Here is a 20,783-nt window from a genome sequence, read left to right as displayed (position 1 = left end):
ACACACACACACACACACACACACACACACACACACACACACACACACACTATTCCCTTGTCCCTCACAGCACCCTAGAAGGACAGACATTGTCCTTCCCATTTGACAGTTGACAAACTAAGGCACAGAGAGACGGGGCTTGCATCCCCCAGAGGGATGTAGGGCAAAGCTCCCGTCTTTGGGCCCTGTTGCTGTGTCTCTCTCATGCTCACTCATTTCCAGTGCTCGCCCATCCTTAAGCCCCAGCCCTGGAACTTCTCTCTCAACTTCCCCCCAAGTCCTCCCTCAAGGAGTCAACTGAGAGAGAACCCAGTCCCACCCTCTCTGGCCGGCTCCCTGTGCTCAGGCACACAGGCTGCTGGAAGGAAGGAAGGGTTAACAAGGAGTGTTTGTAGCAGCGGGCTGTCTCCAAGGAGAGGAAGGGAAGCAGAGCATAGCAGCGGCTGCAGCCTACATGCTTGTCTTCCGGGCTCCCTGGACGGTGACTGACGGTGGCGGTGGCGGCGGGTCCGGAGGCAGTAGATGACCTGCCTTGGGAAGAGAGGAGTGCCCTCAACTTCCACCAGTCCCAGAAGCGCTGAACTCCGAATGGACTAGGCAGCTGAGAGTGAGGTCGCTGCAAGCCACCAAAGAAAAGTTCAGGCAGGGAGTGAGGAATGTGGGCAGTGGGGGCTGGGCCTGGCCCAGAGGCTGAAGCCTACAGCAAGCCGCAGAGTCAGAAACCCTGGGCTCTCAGAGGGTAGAGGGGGACCCATTGAATCAAGGAGAACTGGGCCAGGACCTTGACCTAGCAGGTAGCAGAAGTAAAGAGATAACAGTGGGGGGACAGGAGGTTCCCACTCCCTCCCCCATTTGAGTTCCAGTCATGTCTCAGCGTGTGGGACATGGGAGGAGACCCAGGACCCCAGGGCCTCCTGTGCGCAGCATCCGGCCCTTCAAGTCCAGCGAGCAGTACCTGGAGGCCATGAAGGAAGACCTGGCTGAGTGGCTTCGGGATCTGTACGGGCTGGACATTGATGCGGCCAACTTCCTGCGGGTGCTGGAGACTGGCCTGGTGTTGTGCCGGCATGCCAACACTGTCACGGAGGCTGCTCTGGCCTTCCTGGCTGAGGCACCTGAGCGAGCTCAAAAGATTTCCGTGCCCCAGGCTGGGGTTTTCTGCAATGGGGCTGCTCAGCCGGGTACCTTCCAGGCCAGGGACAACATCTCCAACTTCATCCAGTGGTGTCGCAAGGAGATGGGGATCCAAGGTAAGGCAACGACCTCAGACCTTTACATTACTACAGGGGCACGCATCACTCCAGAGGCTTAAGCGAAGCTAGACCTGGAGGTCAGGAGTTGAGGCATTCTAGATTTTCCGTGCCATAGCTTCTCTATTAGCGCATCCGTTTCTCCACCTCACAGTAAATCCTTAGTAAATACACACTGATGACCAATAGATAGCCACCAATGATTGAATCTATGAAGACATATGCTTTGCCTCTTCTGTTTCCAGTGCATGCTGGGTACCTAGAACTGAGGAGAGTAGGGGCCAAGTGCCCAGGAACGCATGGTCTAGGAAGGCAGACAGAAAAGTAGTTTAAGAAATAGATTAAGACAGCCCAGGATGATGTGTGCTTCAAAGGCATACAATCAATATACAATATGGGATCCAGAATGGAAATGGTCAGTCTGATGACACATTAGTAGTCACCAGCAAGGGCAATAAGAGGGAAGAGATTTGAGCTAAAAAGAGAAGTTTGGGAGAGGGGATTAACTAGTCAGGGAGCAGAGGCAAGGCACAGGGGAGGTGGAAAACTGGGACAAGCTGGCCAGCGAGCAGGAAGGACTGAGACAGTGGTTAATACTGAGACCCTTTAATACAGATCCTCATCTTGTGGCGACTCCCATTCATAAACTTACTTTCATTACTATTTTATAACTGTAATTTCGTTGTTGTTATACATTGTAATGTACATATCTGATATGCAGGATATCGGACACGTGACCCCGCCCCCAGATGTCGTGACCCACAGGTTGAGGACCACTTGACTAAAAGGATGAGAAGGAAGCTCAAGGAGGGGGGCAGGAGGTCTATAGGGAGGGGCACAGTCCTGCAAGGACTCGAAGGGCTCAGAGAGTGACAGCTTTTGGCCTTGACCTCGGGAATGGGTTTAGGGGTGATTGTGTAATTCTCCAGGCCAAAAGTAAGTGGGAGGAGACAGGGAAAGGGTCAAGTTTGGACTCCGGGCTGATGGAAGGAGGCAAGGGGCTGGATCAAAGGATAATCAAAGCTAAGGATGTAGCTTATGTTACAGCTTATGTATGCCTTTGGGTTCCATTCCCAGGACCATACCCCCAAACAACCGCTGCTTTCTGTTGAGATAGACCACACCCACATTTTTCAGATGAACCCTGGGGCTCTGGGACTAGCTTGCGGATCACATAGCCACAGGAGATTCCTGGACAGAGCCTTATAGGGTCAGGTAGTCAAAGTCTATAGTCAAGTTAGCCTGGTTATCTAGAGCTGAGTTTAGGGTGTCCGGAAGACGGGTAACAAGAGAAACTGCTTCCTGCTCGCTCCTGGGATCTTCTCATTGGCTAAGTGGATCGCGGGAGAGCAGGATAAGGAAAGCTCTCCTTCTGCCCCTAGGATCAGCTAGGCTCCAAATACTCACTTGCTCCTGCAGTTAGCCTGGCTGCCTTGTGTGAACCCGTTCTAAGAGCTTCCTCAACCTGAAATGCTGAGACCCGAGCCGCCCTCCTGTGTCCACTACCCCTGCCTTGGGATGGGTTCCAGAGGGGTACTCAAGCCACCCGTGTCCCCTGTTCTCCTTTGTCCCACACCAGAGGTGCTGATGTTCGAGACAGAGGACCTGGTACTCCGCAAGAACGTCAAGAGCGTGGTACTGTGTCTGCTGGAGCTGGGTCGCCGCGCTTGGCGCTTCGGTGTGGCGGCGCCTGCCCTGGTGCATCTGGAAGAGGAAATTGATGAGGAGCTGCGGCGGGACCTGGCCCTGCCATCGCCCGACCCGCCACCGCCCGTACCCCCTGCCCGCAGGCCTTGCCACTTCCACAACCTGGACCAGATGGTGAGGTGCCCGGCCACGCCCTCAGGCCAAGCGTGTGCCCCGCCTTCCTCTTCCCTAGTCTCCACTGCCCTGCTCCACTCTGAGCCCCACCCCCAACCACCTGTGACAGCAGCTATTGCTGCTTACCACCTTTGCACCAGCTCGACACTGCACCTCTCATTTGGCCCCGAGGACTGGGTGCCGAGAACACAGTATCTTCGCTACCAGCTAACAACCTCCATATGGCTTCGGGCAACCCATTTAACCTTTCTGATCTTCCCTTCACCAGCATGTAGTGTAAGGAGACACAGTACTTATTTTCTGGGACTGCTGTGAGACTGAGTAATGCAACATAAAGTGCATGGGACAAAGAGTGGAACCCACCAGAGGGGAGCTACTTCCTGGGGCTATCCCTATTCCAATCACTGGGGAAAATGGGGTTCCAGGAGGGTCCCCCTTTTTTTCCATTTTTCTCTCCTCCATTTCCCCGTCTCCGCTCTTTCTGCTTTGCTCTTCTCTTTCCCTTCCTTTGCTGTGTGGCCAAACGTGGTCTCAAACGTCTTCAGAATGGTCCCTTAGCTGAAGGCCTGTGAGGGATGTTCCACTCCGGTCAGATAGCGCAACGCATGGTATCCCACCATCAGCAGGAGTAGTGGACTATAGCCCGGCCGCCCAGGTGTTTTTAAAAGACTTCTTCTTCCTGCTTGCCTCTCAGCCCCTAGCTATGATCCCAGCACCAGCCTGGTGGCACATAGGCACTGCCCTTAGCTTGACCCCGGATGTGAATGGACTAGGGTATTCAGGCAGAGAAGAGAGCTGAGCCTCTGCCACTACCATCCACAGGTGCAGAGCCTCGTCAGCCATTGCACATGCCCAGTGCAATTCTCCATGGTCAAGATATCTGAGGGGAAGTACAGAGTGGGGGACTCCAGCACTCTCATCTTCATCCGGGTAAGTCTGACTTAGGTGGGTTGGGGGGACATCCAGGGTCAGTTTCTTTTCATAGATCCTTGACTAAGCCTGAGGGCGAGGACAGGAAGTCAGCCATCATACACCCCAAGTCACCAGGCCTTGAGGCATTTCCTTTACCTTGGGAATTTCCAGAAGATGCCAGACAAAGTTGCCAAGCTTATCCCATCCTCTCCTCAGTGCAGCTGGTACCACCGCCCTCCGCCACCTCCATCAGAGCTGAGTCCACAGGGTGCCCCCATGCAGAAATAGGGTATATGAAAAGGTACCCTCACTTTCCTACTCCACAGAGTGGGTCAGAGTGAGGGACCCAAGAACCTGGGCATTTGTGTTCTTTGCACAGCCCCAGCCATGTGGATCCTGGATCCATCCATTGCAGGTCTTGATAGCCCTTCCCCTTGTCTGGCTTCACCTCCCTGAAGATGCTCTGTGCTTAGGAATGTGGATAGCAGTTGGGTGTGGTCAAGCCCTTTCCTTGGGCATAGAACACACCTGGGAGCAGAGCTGACAACAGCCTGAGACCCCCTCAGACCCTGGAACAATAAATAGTCTTGTGGTGTGGGCATGAGTCAGGGATTGTGACACCACTTTTGAACTGTGAAAATTAAAGTTTGGAAAGTCTGTAGAACCTGTTTCATTACAGACTTGAGCAGGTCTCCCACTGTCTCTGTCACATATCACAGGGGCATCATGGTCCCATACCAAGCAGAGACAAGTGCGAAGTCCTGTATAGCCACGAGAGTGTTTTGAGATCTGGCCAGCAATCCAAATGCCTATGTGCTCCCTTGTCCAGTTGTGACTGTGCAACTTTCTGTTTAGCAGTTTGCCCCCACCCCCTTGACAAGTGATGTCTGATGGCAGTCATGGGTAAAACTAAAAAGCAAAATATTCTGTCTCCCAATCACACGCGTGTGTAAGGGGGTATACAGGAATAGGGGAAGCTCTCCACTCAACTCAACCTCACCTTTGCCCCCTCAGATCCTCCGGAGTCACGTGATGGTGCGTGTTGGGGGTGGCTGGGACACGCTGGGCCATTATCTGGATAAACATGACCCCTGCCGGTGCACGTCCCTCTGTGAGTTCCCTAGAAAATTTCCCCTATGGGGCTGGTTAGAGAGACGTAGACATAGCTCCTAGTTGAGAGGCAACTTGTGGGAGGGCAAATAGGTCTGATCTCCAGGGGCTCTGTGGATGAGGGCCGAGGGGGGACCGTCATGGCGCAATACTAAGAGTAACCACAAGGTGGCGCGCAAGGCACGCAGGAACAACGTTGTCCAAGGTATGTCTCAGTAGAGCTCAGATTTGGCCTTGGAGTCCCGTTCACACAGCGAGCCTTGAAAATCCTCAGTCCTTCTCTAATCTTTATCAGTACCTCAGGTCACCCTGAATAAGCATATAATTTGAATAAAATTTGCAGATCAGCAATGCCACATAGCTTTCAGTAAGCCTAGTGTTGGGCTTTCTGACTAAACTGTGTCTCCTGAGTCCCTTTGTAGAAACTGGGACTGCCACTGTAGGTTCTGGTGCCTATACAGGAGAATAAGGAGAATTTGACATGGTGGAACAGTGAGTTTCATAAACAGGAATTGAATGAACCCTTCCCTCTTCTGCTTTCTCTGGGACCCACTGTGATAGCTCACAAACCAGGCAGCTTCCTGAAGCCCCCAGGACCACCTGTGCAGCATGAAGTGAAGGTGCAGGATGGGCCCTCACAGCCCCAGCCTACAATGACCATCAGCCGCTCACAGAGCCCACTGCCTCCAGTGGACTGGAAGACATACACCTCTTCCAGCCGAAAACTGAGACCTCCCACACCCTCCTTTCCTGGACACCGTAGCGAATCCCCAGTGAGGACCAGAACCCTCAGAGAGATGGCTCCACTCCTAAGGTACAAGAGAGGGAATGTGAAAGTGTCCCCACAAAAGTGTCTCAGCAGCTCATCCCTCAAGATAAAGGGAACGATGTTTTACCCCAGTGAAACGTCACATAAACCGGGTATGATGGCACGTGCCTAGAGTCCTAGCATTGAGGCAGCGGAGGCAGGATTGTGAATTTGGGCCCTTCCCAGGCTACTTCAGGAGGCCATATCACAAAACCCACATTCCCCCATAGGGACAATGCTTCCCTTGTATGCACAAGGCCCTGGACTCTACACCCCAGGGATACAGAACAAGACAAGGCTTCAGGTGTTTGCAATCAAAACAGCACCCAGGACTTAAGGATCATCTAGTTGCTCCAAATACCTACCCATCTTTAGACAAGGGGACTGAGGCCATCCACATTCAGTGTTCTTCCATTTCATGATAAAGCTAACACTGGGACCTGCCCCGAGTATGGATGGCTTCTTATTATCAGTCTTCTGGTCTAGAATTTTTTCCTTGAATGGTCTGAAGTCCCTCCCTATCTGCTGCATGGGAACAAGGATGCTCAGGCCTCTAGAATGGCTGCATAGAGGTCTCTTGGTCTGTCCCTGGAAATAACACTGGTTCTCTAAGCCCCCCATAGTGTTCCAACGGGAAATGCCTCTGATTACCCCGAGTCCCTTTCGAGCCTGTTTTTCTTTTCTTTTCTTTTTTTCAGGTCCCAAGAGAAACCAACTCCATCTCAGAGGATGTCATCACCTGGTCCCCAATTCTCATCTACTTGTAGGGGACCAGATCTACAGAGTACCCTGTCTGGGAAGAGAGCAAACAGATGTCCAGGTGAACTGCCCAGAGGAAGGACTCCCACATCATGGGTTCACAAGGAAGCAGAGAGTCGAGGAACACACACCAAAGCTCCCACAGCACAGAGGCTTCAAATCCCTGAGGCCACCAGTAAAAGGACATCAGCAAGGGGACCATCGCCCCCACCTCGTTCCTCCAGCCTAGCCAGTCCTCATGCTATCTGGATCCTGCACCAGGGTGCCTCCCCACAGCTCAGTGAACCCATGACTGTTCAATCCTCATCCCCCGGCAAAGGGCTCACCAAAATTCCTATCCGGCTGTCCCCTGCCCGACCCCCGACTCCAGGAAGAAGCTCTTTGGGTACTGAAGGTGGAGGCTCCACGGGAAGAGGCTCCATCTCATCAAGGGCCTGTGAAGGGAACCTGGATAGATCCACACGTGGGCATCACTCTGTGGAAGCAAGCGGGGATCACCAGACAGACATCCATTCAAAGACCGAGGATCCCAGGAGCTTGGGTACACAGAAGTGGAAAGAGAGACACACCTCTTTGACCCTGGGCAGGAGCAGCGAGCAAGCCCTCTATGATAACCTTAAAGAGGAGGTTGTGGCCAACATGAAGCTGCTGGAGGTGGGGACTGCTTGTACTCAGGGTACAAGGTCTCAAGCCATCCCTCGAAGTGGGGTCTATGTTCCTAGCCTGGGTGGGAGGTGGCCTGAGCCTGGGGGTCCTTATGATAAAGTCATCCAGGAACTGGTTCAGGGTCCCCCATCCCTCCTTAAAGTGGATTTGAAAGCCTGGAAGGTTGGGTCTGAACGCCTTCCTAGGCCAATTGTGGGCCCAGGAAGCCCCAACGAGAAGCTAGGTTCCAGAGAGATAGGGACAAGGATAAAGGCAAGCCCGAATGCTGAGGGTACCACAGTGAGGACTATGTCACTCACAAGAGGGCAGGGGTGCTCAACCCCGCCTGTATCTGCTGACCTGGAGGCTCCTACACATTCATGCTCAGACCTTAGTTCTGACAAAGCCAAGGTATGTCTGGGCAAGGGCAAGAGAACTCTCCGGAAGCCCAAGAAGATCCCATCCATTTACAAGCTGAAGCTGAGACCCAGAATCCGGCCCCGTAGAGACCACAGGCCTGAGAAGAGACCTTCCAGAATTCCCAAGCCACTGGCCTACCCCTGCCTGGGTCCAGCCAGGACAGCTCCTGGAAGCAGGCTATTAAAAGCTACATTGGGTGGCAAGGGAGGAGGCACCTGCCAGGTGAATGGAACAGGTAAAAAGGAAGAAGAGAAGAAGAAAGGACGCAGCATCTCGTTGGAGAGCAGCATCCAGCCTTCAGAGAGCCGGGAGCCTCTGCAGCTTGGTGGAACCCCACTTTCACCTGAGGAGGAATCTTGGGTCTGAAGAGCCCTCAGATAGGGAAGAGCACAACAAAACGTGTGCAGTGCAGGGTATGTGTGGGAAAGTACAGTCCCTCACTCAGTACAGTGTCTTGGCCAGGAATAGGCCTGGAGAGCCCCACCAGTTGCTCGAATGGGCAGCCCATACCTCCCATCGCAAGCCAGCATCAAGCCAGGGGTGATAGAGAGCCCATCAAGAACACCAAGAACAGCTCCTCAACCTTTGCACATTGCCACAGCTGTAAGTTATAAAACACATGTGGGTCTGTCTTTGAGCCTCAGCTTTTTGGATCTTTCCCCTAAGACTGTAGAAGTGTAGAGAGGTCGTCTCTGCTGGAGGCGATGGGGACAAGGTGAGCTGTCGGGCAAGCGAGGCTTCCTGAGCAGACACGCTCAGGACCTTGGACAGCGACAAAGGCACGGGCTCCTGAAGGCTGGCCACCCTTGGACTTCAAAGATTTGCCCCTGGTTCTGAGAACAGAGATGACTCCGGATGACAGCGAGCTGGTTGATGGCATCCATCACACTTCTGTGTCTAAGAAGCTATGGTTCAGAGGCCCCAAGTTTGACCCTGACTGGCAGGAAGATGTAGGAGCAGTTAGGACTGAGTCTGGTATGCATCTGCGAAGGCAGGTGATGGTAGCCTCTGTGTGGCTGTGATTAGCTGGAGGGAAAGGAGTCATATCCTGAACCTTTTCCCTTAGGTCTCTTGGTTGCCTTCAAGCTTTCGAGTAGGGAACACCACTCTTTCCACATGACATGTGCACGTGCGATCACACACACACACACACACACACACACACACACTGCAGGGACCCACTCCTTCTTCCACGAGCAACAGAGCTGACACTGAAGTAGAGAAACGAGGGAAAACACTCCCTGATTTTTAATCTGACTTCCAATAACAGCTCAGTGGGTGTCTCACACACACTTCCAGACCCTGTGTGGGAAACCCTGGTTGGGGAGGGGAAGGACAGAGACTCAGAATGGGGGGTGGAGGGACCTGAAATCCAAGACCTGGGGTGAAGAGGAAAGGGTGAGGGGGCTACATTCCAATGACTCCCCAGTGGAGGCAAGCCAGAGGTCTGGATCCCCCACCCTCACCTCGAGTGCCCCAGAGTAGGGGGGGGTGATCGGGCACATGGGAGGCTGCCATCTTTACCCCACACCCCGAGGAGCCAGTGGTGGGGCTGCAGGAGAGGAAAATGGGCACCCCTCCTCCTTACCCTCCCAGCCACTCTGAAGTGTGGGGGAGGGGAGCCACCGCCTCTGTTTCAGAGGGAGGCTCAGAGAGGGCAAATCACAAGCCCAAAATTGTGCAGGACAGCAAGGACTAGAACCCAGAACGCTGGGCTGTCCAAAGTGAGGGCTGCTGTTGTACTGCAGTGCCCCCTGCTGGGTAGAGGGAGTGAGATTCAGTAGGGAAGCAGAAGAGAGAATCATAGATTCCCCTCCCACATGGGAACACCATAAATTCTCCCATCCCACCCCTGCCCCAGATTCCTCCCCATCACCTCTCTGGGTACCTGATTTCCTGGTCTGTGCACTGCAGCCTTGGCAAAGGCTATGTACCCCTGCGTACAGGCATCCTATGTACCCCTCTTGACAAAGGGACCTTATTATGCTCCCAACTGGACCAGGGCCAAGGCTGAGGGTTCAGCCTCAGGAACTTTCTTTGGCCAGGGCAGGGGACATGGAACCACTTCTTCCTCCTTCCCTCCAAGTCCCCAAGCAATCCCTCGGGCCATTCCTGGAATCTCCATTATTATTATTTCTAAATCGGTACAAAACTGACAGTGATCAGCTCCGGTGACGAGAGGTAGAAACCCGGCCAGGCAGCCGGGGAAAATGGGGTGGGTGAGTTAGGGCATAGGGCCAACCTGGTGTTGGGATAAGGGGTCAGTCAGATCCTGAGGACCTCCACCTATGGATGGGGATACACGTTTGTCTCTCCCAGGCACAACTCCCTCATTCTTATTCTTTTCCTGGCTCTGCCCCTACACAGAATGATCAAGACAACCTGAGACCTGATGGAGGCAGAGTCTTAGGCAGTTCAACTTGAGGTGGGGACAGGGACACAGAATCATCACTAGCATAACGTGACCCCCTCCCGGGCACCATCTTCCCCACCACCATCAGTCCCCCACAAAGTCCACATCCCCCAACGTAGCAGCCCATCCTAGTGCAGGAGATAACAGATAAGTGGGACCTAGCATCAAGGAGAGAAAATGATCCTTTGAGGAGTTTCCTCTCCACACCGTCAAACAAAACAAAAAGAATTTTAGCCCGGGGGCAATCTGGCTTTGGGGTCGGGGGTGAGGGGCACCCGGCAGGGACCATTGAGTTAAGGCTGGAAGGTAGGTGGTTGCGTCTCTGGGGGCTGCTGGGCAGGAAGGTCTCCCTGGCTGAGGGAGAACTCAGCCTTCTCTCCCTGACGGCTGTCGGACCTCAGCCCTCGGACCCCTTGGCTTCGGTCCTTGGGACACTTGCATCTCTCTGCCCTGTGCCGGTGGCGCTGCCGGGGAGAAGGCCTGGCATCAAAAAGCTGCCAGGACCCGCGACAAGAGGATGGACGAAATGAGAGCCCTGTGAGCGGAGCTGGGGAGCAGGGAGAAAACACCGGAGGGTAGACAGGATAAATGAGAACTGATAGACACCTGAGAGGACAGACATTGGAAAGGGGGACGTGGGGTAAAGACGGACACACTGTGGAGAAGATGGGCAGGGGTCCGGCCAAGCCAGCACCTCCTCACCCCACCCTCCATTTCACACGCTCACCCCTTGGCCCACAGGTTGTGGCCCCTCTTGGGGCTGGGCACTACACTACAGCACTGAAGGTGGCTGACCCAGGGAGACCCAGGTGGGAGGGGAGGACTGGGGAGTGGCGGGGAGGCTCCCTCTCGCCCTCTGATTCTCGTGGGGGAGGTGTGTGGCTGTAGGGGTACTTCAGGCCCGGAGCCCAGAGTTCTCCTCCGGGAGTTTCCTGCTCTGGCCCTGGTGTCCCACGGGAGGCTGGCCCCGCCCCGCCCTGCCTTTCGCTGGGACAGTGCTGCTGCAGGGCGCACGCGGCGTCACATGATGGCGCAGCGGTTGCGGCGCAGCGCGCCCTGGAAGCGCAGGGCAGCGTGCACGTGTTTGCAGCGGGCGCAACCCACACTCTTGAGCAGCTCGCTGAAGAGCAGCAGGATGTGCCAGTTGTACTTGGCCGAGCACTCCACGTAGCCGCACTTCCAGGTCTTGCGCACCAAGTGCGACACGTTCCAGCGTGGAATCACGCGTCCGCGTTGCAGGTCGCGCTTGTTGCCCACGATGATGATGGGTGTCTCCGAGGTGCCGATCACCCTGCGGGTTGAGGCAGAAATTTGGGGGCGCTGCCAGTCTCGCAACCACTGGGCTCCGCGCTAGCGTGGGCTCTGTTCCAGGTGCAGCCCCAACCCCTTGAGGAAGGTTACATCTTTAAAGAACATATTCAAAAGGTCGACACTATTGTTCTGCCTATGTTTCAGACAAGAAAACTGAGGCTTATATCTCAAAACTGACACGCGAGCATACACTCCCAGACCCTGCTCTTCACTATTAGTATAGCCAACGTCATAAGTCGGGATCCCAACTGAGGTAGGGGAATTTTGAGTTCAAAACCGGCCTAGCAACATAGTGAAACCCTGTCAGAGAGAGAGAGAAAGAGAGAGAGAGAGAAAGAGAGAAAGAGAGAGAGAGAGAGAGAGAGAGAGAGAGAGAGAGAGAGAGAGAGANAGAGAGAGAGAGAGAGAGAGAGAGAGAGAGAGAGAAAGAGAGAAAGAAAGGGGCGGGGACTCGTGGGAACCAGAAAACTCAATACATTTCACCTGTGACCCCCCTCCTCCAGCAACCCCATCCATGTACCCCTCTTTTGGAGACAGGCTAGCATTAGGGCATCCACTGAGGTAGCAATAGATTGTCACAACTCCTCACCTCGTCTCCAGGATCTGCTGACGGATAGTCTTGACGTACTCAAAGCTGTCAAAGCAGCAGATGTCATAGACCAGGATGTAGGCGTGGACGCTTCGGAGTCCCCTGCAGCAGGCATCTGCCCACTCCTGCAACACCCCCAGCAAGAACCACAGTAAGAGCAAGCACGAGGCCTCCCAGCTTCCAGCCACCCTGTCAAACCTACACCAAACTGGTCCTTTCTATACTTCACCCCCAACCCCAGAGGACCAGGCCCTAGGAACTCCCCCTCCCCTGTCAGATAGAGCAAAGCCACAAGCTGGTTGACTTCCAGGCCCACCACACTATTTTGTGAGGATCTGTAGGTTGGAGCTGTCTGATCCATCCATCCAGTCCATTGTTCAAAGTGCATTTATAAATTCCCCTAACAGCACAGCCCTGACCTAGTGGTTGTATCTATAATAATATGTTCCAAGACTTAGCCGAAGCTCCGATTTACCACTCCCCCCCCCCTCCCGCAAGCAGAGGACTATACCCACCATCTCCTGTGTCTGAGGCCATGGATTATAGTCTGGTTACAACTATCCTATTTCTGGTTCCTCAACTGCAGTGAGCACCCAAGAGGGTCAGGACCCGGTTATTTTCACGTCATGCACTACCTCCTCTGTCCCTTGTGAGTCTTTAGCTTTTTAACAGTAGCAACAGCGCCGATGATAAGCTCTCTCCATGGTGCTGAATCCCACAGTTCCCGCAAGCCCAAACAAGCTAAGTCCTATCCCTGACACAGCCCTCAGGTTGCTGTCTGAATGCAAGCATGAAAAAGATTGAAACTAGATGCATAAATGGGTGGGGAAGGGGAGAGACACAGGACTGTTGATCCTCCTTCCTCTGCCTTTCAAATGCTGGGATCAAAAGCATACATCACCACGTCTGGCTTGACTACTCGAGTATTTTAAAATATTTTTGTCTGAGAGAACTTTTCATGGAGGGGCTCGTGGAGCTGCAGCTCAAGATGAATAGGCCCATGGAAAGGCTAAATGTGTTAACGAGAAGGTTCCCTAAGAGATTAATTAGCTAGTTAGTCTGCCAACAGATGTAATTGCGAAAGTCTGTTCAGGAAGGCAGTGTGCAGAAAGGAGGTCCCCGAAGCTTTGGGGGCACAGACTTTGGGAGGCAAAGGAAAGCAGGGGCTCCACTCATGAGACCCAGAGACGAGGCTAGAAGGGGAGGAAAGGGGTGCACTGCAGTCGCAAGGTATGGCCTGCCATGCCAGAGGCCTCTCCAGTCCACACAAAAGACCAGAAGGAGGCAGAAACACATCTCCAGCCCCAGCTTGCACGGTCGAGGTAAGAGTTTCAATGGAGGTAGAAGGGGCAGACTTGGGTGGCAGCTGTGGAGTGTGGAGTTGGAAGTAGCACTTCTAACACAAAGGCTCAGGAGATGCTGCAGTGGGTATCCCTGGGGAGATGATGTGGCATCTTTGTGCTGAGGTTTTAATTTTTTGGTGCAGAGGCAGGATACAGAGGACAGATCTAAGAATGTAGAAAAATCACAAACCTGCTCCCTCCTAGACCAGAGAACACTATGTTCAGTGGGACACCCATTACCTCGGTGTGGGGGTGTGGGGAGGGCAGGGGCCTGCATGTCTCTGCAACTCCCCTCTCACCCCATAAGAGGAATGGAGATCCCCAGGAGAGGGAGAGAGGATAGGTTCCATGCTGAAAGCTCTCTTCTGGGCTGCCAGACTTTGAGGGTGACAGTCCCACCCCTCCTCCAACACAGTGCCTCCTCAAGGGGACCCCAGGATGCCTCCCACTCTCTCCTCTCATGAGGCTCCTAAAAGAGAAGGGCAGAAAGCTCCAGACAGACTAGGCTGTCCCTCTACTCCTTAACTGGAGAGAGGGCTGGAGAAAGCTCAGCCTTCCCGACAGTGTGGTCCACAGAGGGTTCTAATTTGTTCTCCCGGAGGTCATCTTTGGAGTGCACTGAGTCAGGGGATGGACTGTACATACAGCCCAGTGCTGAGGAGTGTGCTTCATGCACAAAGTCCTGGGTTCAGCCCCGAGCTGACAAAGACAGAGACAGAGGAGGAGAAATAAAGTTGAGGGTCTCAGTCGCCTGGCCTCTGCCATGTGTTCTCCTTTGTTCGGCAGGTTGCATGTGCCCTCTAACTTCAGCTCCCTGCTCCCAAGGGGAAGGTACTGTGGAAGGTAATGGTCATAGACTCAAGCATGCATTACTCCATTTCTAGACAGTGGCCACCAAGATGCTTAAGGGTTATGTTTGATCGTAAAGTTTTTGAGGTCCCTTCTTAGGTCTTCTGTACTCAAAGCCCCTTCTTTAGCCATGCTCCAGGAGTGAAATCTTTGAGATCAGAGCACCAATTATCAGGGCCAATCAAGAAGGTGTTGTGACATACACTTTTAATCCCAGTTCTTGGGAGGCAGAGGCAGGCAGATTTCTGAGTTGGAGGCCAGCCTGGTCTACAGAGTGAGCTCCAGGACATCAGGAGCTTTGCATGTAGAGAGACCCTATCTCAAAAAAAAAAAAAAAAAAAAAAAAGAGGAGGAAGAGAAGGTAGAGGAGGAGGAGGAAGAGGAAGAGGAGGACAAGGAGACACAGAGCATGATACTGCATGCCTTTAATCCTAACTCTTGGGAAGTGGAGACTGGAGGGTTAGGGGTTCAAGGTCATCCTTGGCTTTAGAAAAAGTTTTTGAGACTCAAAAATAAAAACAAACCCCCAAATAATAAGAATCCAAAACAGGCAAATGATATTAGTAGTTCTTGGAGAGGGGGAGGGACACAGAAACACAAAAGAAAGCCTTAAACATGTAGAAAAATGCACAACTTCACTTCCGGTCGGGAATGCAAATTACAGATCACACTAAGAACGCTCTCTCTCATATTCTAGAGCAGCAGTTCTCAACCTTCCTAATGCTTTAACCCCCTTAGTCCAGTTCCTCGTGTTGTGGTGGCCTCCAACCATTACATTATTTTGTTGTTCATAACTGTGACTTTGCTACTAGAGTGAATTATAATTTAAATTTAAATCATAATTTAGATATTCAGGATATCTGATAGGTGAATCTCCCAAAGAGGTCACAAGCCACAGGCTGAGAACAGCTGTCCTAGTGTCGAAAATTGCCAAGTTTTATAAGATACACAACTTTTGTAGAAGGGTCACTGGAGATGCCTTTCCAATCCTGTCCACTCCAATGATTGATCCTGTAAAGACTTGTGCAAAGACTGTTTATTCATTTGGCACTGACCCAACTGGTATAAGATTGGAAACCACCCAGTTGTCCAGTGAAAGAGGAAACGTCTTTGCAGTGGAGTTTGGAGAAGTCACAAGAATGACGATGTCCTCCAAGGGGACAGGAAAGAGTAGCTTTAGTTATAATTTTAAGTGTAGTGCCACACACCTTTAATCCCACACTTGGGAGACAGAAGCAGATGGATCTCTTTGAGCCTGGTCTACATAGAGAGTTTCAGGACATCCAGAGCTACACAGAAAGACCCTGTCTCAAAACCAAACCAAAACCACCACCACCACAAAAACAAAACCAACAACAACAAAAAAATAAATGGTAAGTTGAAGAAGCAATGGCCAGGCTTCAAGGTGCATGCCTGTTATCCTGGCTACTCTGGAGACCATGCAAGAGGATTTGTTCAAGGCCAGCCTGGGCAAAAGAGCAAGATCTTGCCTCTTAATAAAAAACAAAGTAGAAACCTGGGCATGTAGCTGAGTGGTGGTGTGCTGACTTAATTAGTGGAGACCCTGGGTTCGAGCCTAGGCAGCGAAGGACAACCAAAACAAGACACAGGACACTGTGGGGTTGACTTTAATGTAAAAGGAGGGTGGGATGAGAACAGAGCTTCTTACCTGAGTGTCAACGAATTATCAGAGACACTGGGTAGGGAGAGTAAGCAGAGGGTGAAGGAGCAGAGACAGGACACACTGCCGTCTCAACTACACCTTGCTCGTTCTAAAATTAGTAAAGGTTAAATACACAACTGCGTGTAAAAAAGAGCACCTTGGGCTTAGAGCCAGGTTTTCATCAACATTTTCACCTGGGAAGCAGAAGGTTCTGGACTGGGACTCACTGCCCTGACCTCTCAGGCACATTGTGGAACACATGCTGCCACGCTCGGATCAGACTCAAGTATGTACAACTGGATAGATGGAAGGCCCTCCTGTTGGGGTTGCTCAGACCCTGCTGAGCTCCTGCAGGCCCCAGCCTGAGGTGGCTGAATTTTCTGTTACAGCAAGCCAGGGTCTCTGCGCACTCTGGTCAGAGGACTCTGCAGTGAGCAAAACACAACTCAGCTTTCCTTGCAGTCGATTTTCTCTCAGGCCAAAGGCAGAGAGAGGTGTAGAGGCCCTGGTTCTAAAAGCTGGGGGGAAGGTACCTGGGGGGATGCAGGTAACAGGGACCTTTACATTTAACTGCAAGGGGACTAGAAGCAGTCCTGGGGCTGGGGAATAGGGTACCTGGAAGAAAAAAGCCCTGGGGCAAAAGATCTGATTGGGGTCTCCAGAGTTGCTGAGAACATTCTTTCTCAGGTCTCAGTCTGTCCATGAGGCTATGGCTGGCAGAGCGGAGTAGGAACAGGCAGTTAGTGTTCTCTTCTCTTCTCCCCCTGCTCCTACTTTGTAAGACATCACCTTCCATGACCCCATACTCCTGAGTGGGTCAGATCCTTCCAACCATTGCTGCATCAGTTCCCTGGTCTCCTTCAAAGGCAACATTCATTACATTGTATAACTGCTTCAGCTCCATCTCCTCCAAAGGCAACATTCATTACATTGTATAATAACTGCCTGTTACATTAGTCTTTTCTCGCCAGACTATGAGTTCCTTGAAAGCAAATTTCCATATCTGATTTTGCTGACCATTCAGTCCTGGTGCCCAGTGCAGGGGGCTGGCACACATTAAACACTCATCAGACATCTTCTGAATTCACTAGCACACAATGAGCACCTCCTTGCGATGGCTTTAAGGAGGGAGGCCCAGGGTGTAGCATAGCGCTCCTGATGGTGCGGCCAGAGCTGGGGAGGAAGAGTGTAGTCTTCCCTTCCCCATTGCCTGTTGCCCAAGCGAGCTTACCTGCAGTGTGTTGACAGGGAAGGCGCTGATGGGTGGGAAGTCCAGGATCTGCAGGTCGTGCACATGGCCATTCATGACCACAGCAGGCAGGTAGAGGCGGCGGGTGGTGGTGGGCACACAGACCTCGCTGAACTCGTTGTATAAGAATTGGCGCACAATGGCACTCTTGCCCACACCTCGAGCCCCCAGCACGGCCACCCGGTAGGTGGAGACCATGCCTCCCGCCCCACTCCGCCACCGCGTCCTTGCCTGGGGCTCCTCCGGGCTGCATATTCCAGGGGCTGGGGGCTCAGCCACCGTCAGGACCAACCATTGCTCCCTCTGCTTGCCTCTGGCCCTCTGTGGCCACCACCTAGACTGGGGGACAAGAGGTGGAGGGGGGTGGCTCAGTGCTCTGGCTTACCCCTGGACCTGTACTGAATGTTCCCACCACTACATCTTTGCTGAAGCTACCATTGCCACTTGGAAAGCATTCTTTTTCTAGACCCTCTATCCTCAAGTTCTTTCTTATCCACTCTTTTCGTTTGGAACCCTTGATTCTTCACAGGGGCCGATTCCCCTCCACCAAAGCATACTTCACTGCACAGCAGAGAGAGCACTAACTAGACCTGAATTTAAACTTCAGTCCTAGTCCCAAGCCTGGGACAAACATCAGCCTCTCTCCATCTCATCCTGAAGAACAAATGCATTTTAATGGATGCCCTCTTGGCATCCTCTGGGGAGGAAACTCCTTTTTGTACAGAACTGCTCTCATATTCTGGACATCTTAATTTTGAGACTCTCGGGAGATAAGTGCCCACAGCAGCCTCCAGTTACCAAGATGACCTAAAATGCCCCCAGCATTTCCCAAAGTCCCACTGAACTAGATGACTGCATTGACTCTAGAGAGTAATACATTAGAACACTGGCTGCTAGCCTGCCCGCACAGTTATCCTCGGTCAATACAATGCCCCTAAGGGAGAAGTATTCCTATTTGCACTTCAGAGAAGTTCTGTGCGCTCCAAACCACACAGCTTGGAACCTCAGCTACTTTCTGCGGTGCTTCTCATGTTTAAGCTTAGTGATTCTAAACAGTGACAAGCTAAAAGCTGGGTCTGAGTCTGTGACATCCCTTGGCGCTCTGAGGGAGGGCCTAGCAGCACACAGCTGCTGCCCAGGAAGGGGCTGAACTCTGGCGATGAATTCATTACCTTCTCACCTTCTTGCTGGCTCAGTTCCTGTGACTTTTAGAGCTTGAACACAAACCCCAGCTTTGATGAATTTTAGCTGTAGGTCTGTGAGTAAAACGTCTGCTTTGGACTCATGCTCTGCACGTGTGTAGAGCACAGCCAGTAGCCCCCAAGACAACCTCAGTAAATCTCTTAGCTGGAAAGAGAAAACCTGGGTTGAATGATGAATGCCCCTCACCCCCATAGTAAGTGGGTGTAGAGAGGTGGTTTATGCGCTCTGATGATTTTCATCATGTCATGTTTTCTCTGTGTGTGTTTTTTCATATATGCATGGTTCATAGGTGAATGCCCCCCCTAGGCTGTCCTGGTTCACAACACTCAACCTACGATTATGTATGTATATGTGCACAATGGTGAATAAAGGGCAGGGTTTAGAGCAAGAACCACCAAGGTTAGACTCCCAGCTCTGCCATTTACTTAAAGGATGACCTTGGCCAAGAAACTTCATGGGTATTGTGAGGTTGTCCATGGAAAGCCCAGTACCTGGCACAGAGAAGGTACTGCAATGAACAGTGGCTACTGGTCCTCTAAGGTTTTCCCAGACACTCAATTGAACCTCCCAGCAATCTAGGAATGGGTCACTATCTACAGTTGCATGGGCTCATAAACTTGCAGTGTGTGTACCTGGGCATCCATATGCCCATATGCCTGTATATGATGCCTTTCATTTTATTGAAGAACAAAAAATCCATCACCAATAAATCAAGACCCAGAGTCTTAGGGAAGGAAGCCACCTTAGCTAAGCCTAGGACTCTAACCTCATTTGTGCCTGCCTCACGCAAGTCCCTTCCCCAACAGGTGCTCCTCTGAGCCTGCTTCCTACTGAGACAAAACTAACCCTCCCACCAGCACAACCCTTCAGGTCCCTAGGCCTCTGGGGCATCCCTGGATGCTGCCAGCTTAGCAAAGAGACTCAGCTGGGTTAATTACATAACAGCATGAGCAGGTGGGGATGGGGGAGTCCTGGGCCATCGAGAGGGCAAAGAGCAAGAAAGAAGAACACGGACTCACTCTGGGTGTGGCAAGGTTTCAGGATGCGCCCTATCTGCAGAATCTCAAGCCCCAAAACCAACTCTTTCTGAGTAGTAGCAGTCTGGGAGTCAAGAAGTGGGTACAAAAACAGCCAGCCTCTGGAGCTACCAGGCCTAAGTGTGGCTCTGTCCCCAACTCAGAGGGGACAGATGCCCCTTCAGTTCTTCCCAGGCACAAGTCCTGGGTCTAAGCGGTTTACTAAGCCCACATGCCTGGTTATGTGGGGGGTGAAAGGTCTGTCCCAGGAAGCAGGGCCCAGGCCCCCTGAGCTTCCCAGGGCCTGAATTCTGCAGTGAGTCTGCAGACAGCTCCCAGCAAGAGACAGGGGTCACACACACGGGCCACAGTCTCTTTCTAGTCCCTTCCCTGGCCTGGACACCTTGGGTCTCTACCTCACACTGGGAAGGTCGGGGGTTCTGAGGATCCTAAAGGCCGGGCCGTACGTCCTCCGGTGGTGTGTCCCTACCACGTCCGCGTGGGGGTGGGGGCGCCGGCGGATGCCGGGCTCCCAGTGACCCGATCGGTGGCAGGTGTGGGGGCTGCAGGAGCCCCGCTGGCTGCCGGCCCCAGCTCCGCTCCCGATTGCCCGCCGCCCCCTCCCCGGGCTATCCCCTCACCCCGCGGTCGCCCCGCTCCTCCTCCTCCCGCTTACCCGGGGCCGTCCCGGCTGCCTGCCCCCTGCCCTGGCCGGCGCGGCCGCGCTCCCCCCGGGCTCCGGCGCTGCCTTGGGCTCCCCCGCCCGGGGGGAGGATGAGGGGCGCCTCCCGCGGCCCGGGCGCGGCGGGCTGGGGCGCGGGGGGCCGCAGCACCGAGGGTCGCTCAGCTGCTCGCCCTGCGGAGCGCGCCGCCCCACTCGCGCCGGCGGAGGGGGAGGCGGGCGCGGGGGGTTCCGCTGGGTCCCCGAGCCCGACGGATTCACTGGGGTGCCGCGGGACCGGCTCCCCAATCCCTAACCTCAACCTTCATTCCTCCCCCTACGCCCCCGGCCCCCGCGACTCTCCCCTGGGAGAATGTAGCTCGAGCCAGGACGAGTTGGGGGCGGGGACGAGAAAGGCCCCGGAGCCTCTGCCTTCATTGCGACTCCCTTCCCTCGCAGCCTCGCACCCTGCCCTCGGCAGGGCTCGTCCCCTCCTCCCCACGCTCTGTCCTTTTGACCCTTACCGATACAGTCAGTCAGTGACTGGCAGATGCCCAGCGTGTGTCCTGCCCTGGGTGCTGGCATTCAGATTCTTGCTCTTCCACCCCTGAAGGACAGAGTAGAGGGTGGTCACTCTCACCCTTCACTGCGGCAGGGAACAGCAGACCAGGCTAGCGCCAAGCAAAGCTGGTCCCCTGCCAAAGCATGACCTCCACTCCTCTAAGGCTGCGGATCTTCTTTGTGAGATCCCAGCATTTGCA

At 53.4% G+C, this 20,783-nt stretch overlaps 2 protein-coding genes across 4 annotated transcripts; one reads left to right on the top strand and one right to left on the bottom strand.

The window, feature by feature from the left end:
- The first annotated feature begins 771 nt into the window (after window positions 1–771).
- On the top strand, window positions 772–8,361 carry Gas2l2 (growth arrest specific 2 like 2). The gene is made up of 6 exons (XM_021213805.1): window positions 772–1,250; window positions 2,830–3,071; window positions 3,894–4,001; window positions 4,998–5,094; window positions 5,655–5,907; window positions 6,600–8,361. Exons 1-6 carry the CDS (start codon window positions 866–868, stop codon window positions 8,089–8,091), a joined length of 2,577 nt encoding a protein of 858 aa, XP_021069464.1. The 5' UTR covers window positions 772–865; the 3' UTR covers window positions 8,092–8,361.
- A 581-nt stretch (window positions 8,362–8,942) lies between these two features.
- On the bottom strand, window positions 8,943–20,783 carry Rasl10b (RAS like family 10 member B). Of its 3 annotated transcripts, none has more exons than XM_021212453.2 (4): window positions 20,547–20,783; window positions 17,125–17,481; window positions 12,039–12,163; window positions 8,943–11,429 (listed from the first exon to the last, which is right to left on the bottom strand). In XM_021212453.2, the coding sequence occupies exons 2-4, from the start codon at window positions 17,338–17,340 to the stop codon at window positions 11,159–11,161; spliced, it is 612 nt and encodes a 203-aa protein (XP_021068112.1). In that variant the 5' UTR covers window positions 17,341–17,481; window positions 20,547–20,783; the 3' UTR covers window positions 8,943–11,158. The 3 variants fall into 3 exon arrangements, with proteins under 3 accessions (XP_021068112.1, XP_021068110.1, XP_029402338.1); XM_021212451.2 differs by lacking the exon at window positions 20,547–20,783 and adding an exon at window positions 20,038–20,247; XM_029546478.1 differs by lacking the exon at window positions 20,547–20,783 and adding an exon at window positions 20,038–20,247 and having other exon boundaries at window positions 17,125–17,476.

The sequence above is a fragment of the Mus pahari genome, chromosome 14 (genome assembly GCF_900095145.1).
Source record: "Mus pahari chromosome 14, PAHARI_EIJ_v1.1, whole genome shotgun sequence".
NCBI lineage: Eukaryota > Metazoa > Chordata > Mammalia > Rodentia > Muridae > Mus > Mus pahari.
This window is presented reverse-complemented; position numbering and strand designations above follow the sequence as displayed.

Bases quoted from the DNA above. Each gene is read 5' to 3' on its own strand.
- Gas2l2 (XM_021213805.1), top strand. From the start codon at position 866: ATGTCTCAGCGTGTGGGACATGGGAGGAGACCCAGGACCCCAGGGCCT. The intron at 3,072-3,893 runs GTGAGGTGCCCG...TACCATCCACAG, and splicing joins TCCACAACCTGGACCAGATG to GTGCAGAGCCTCGTCAGCCA. The intron at 5,908-6,599 runs GTACAAGAGAGG...TCTTTTTTTCAG, and splicing joins GAGATGGCTCCACTCCTAAG to GTCCCAAGAGAAACCAACTC.
- Rasl10b (XM_021212453.2), bottom strand. From the start codon at position 17,340: ATGGTCTCCACCTACCGGGTGGCCGTGCTGGGGGCTCGAGGTGTGGGC. The intron at 12,164-17,124 runs GTAAGCTCGCTT...GGGGTGTTGCAG, and splicing joins TCCCTGTCAACACACTGCAG to GAGTGGGCAGATGCCTGCTG. The intron at 11,430-12,038 runs GTGAGGAGTTGT...CTCAACCCGCAG, and splicing joins CAGCAGATCCTGGAGACGAG to GGTGATCGGCACCTCGGAGA.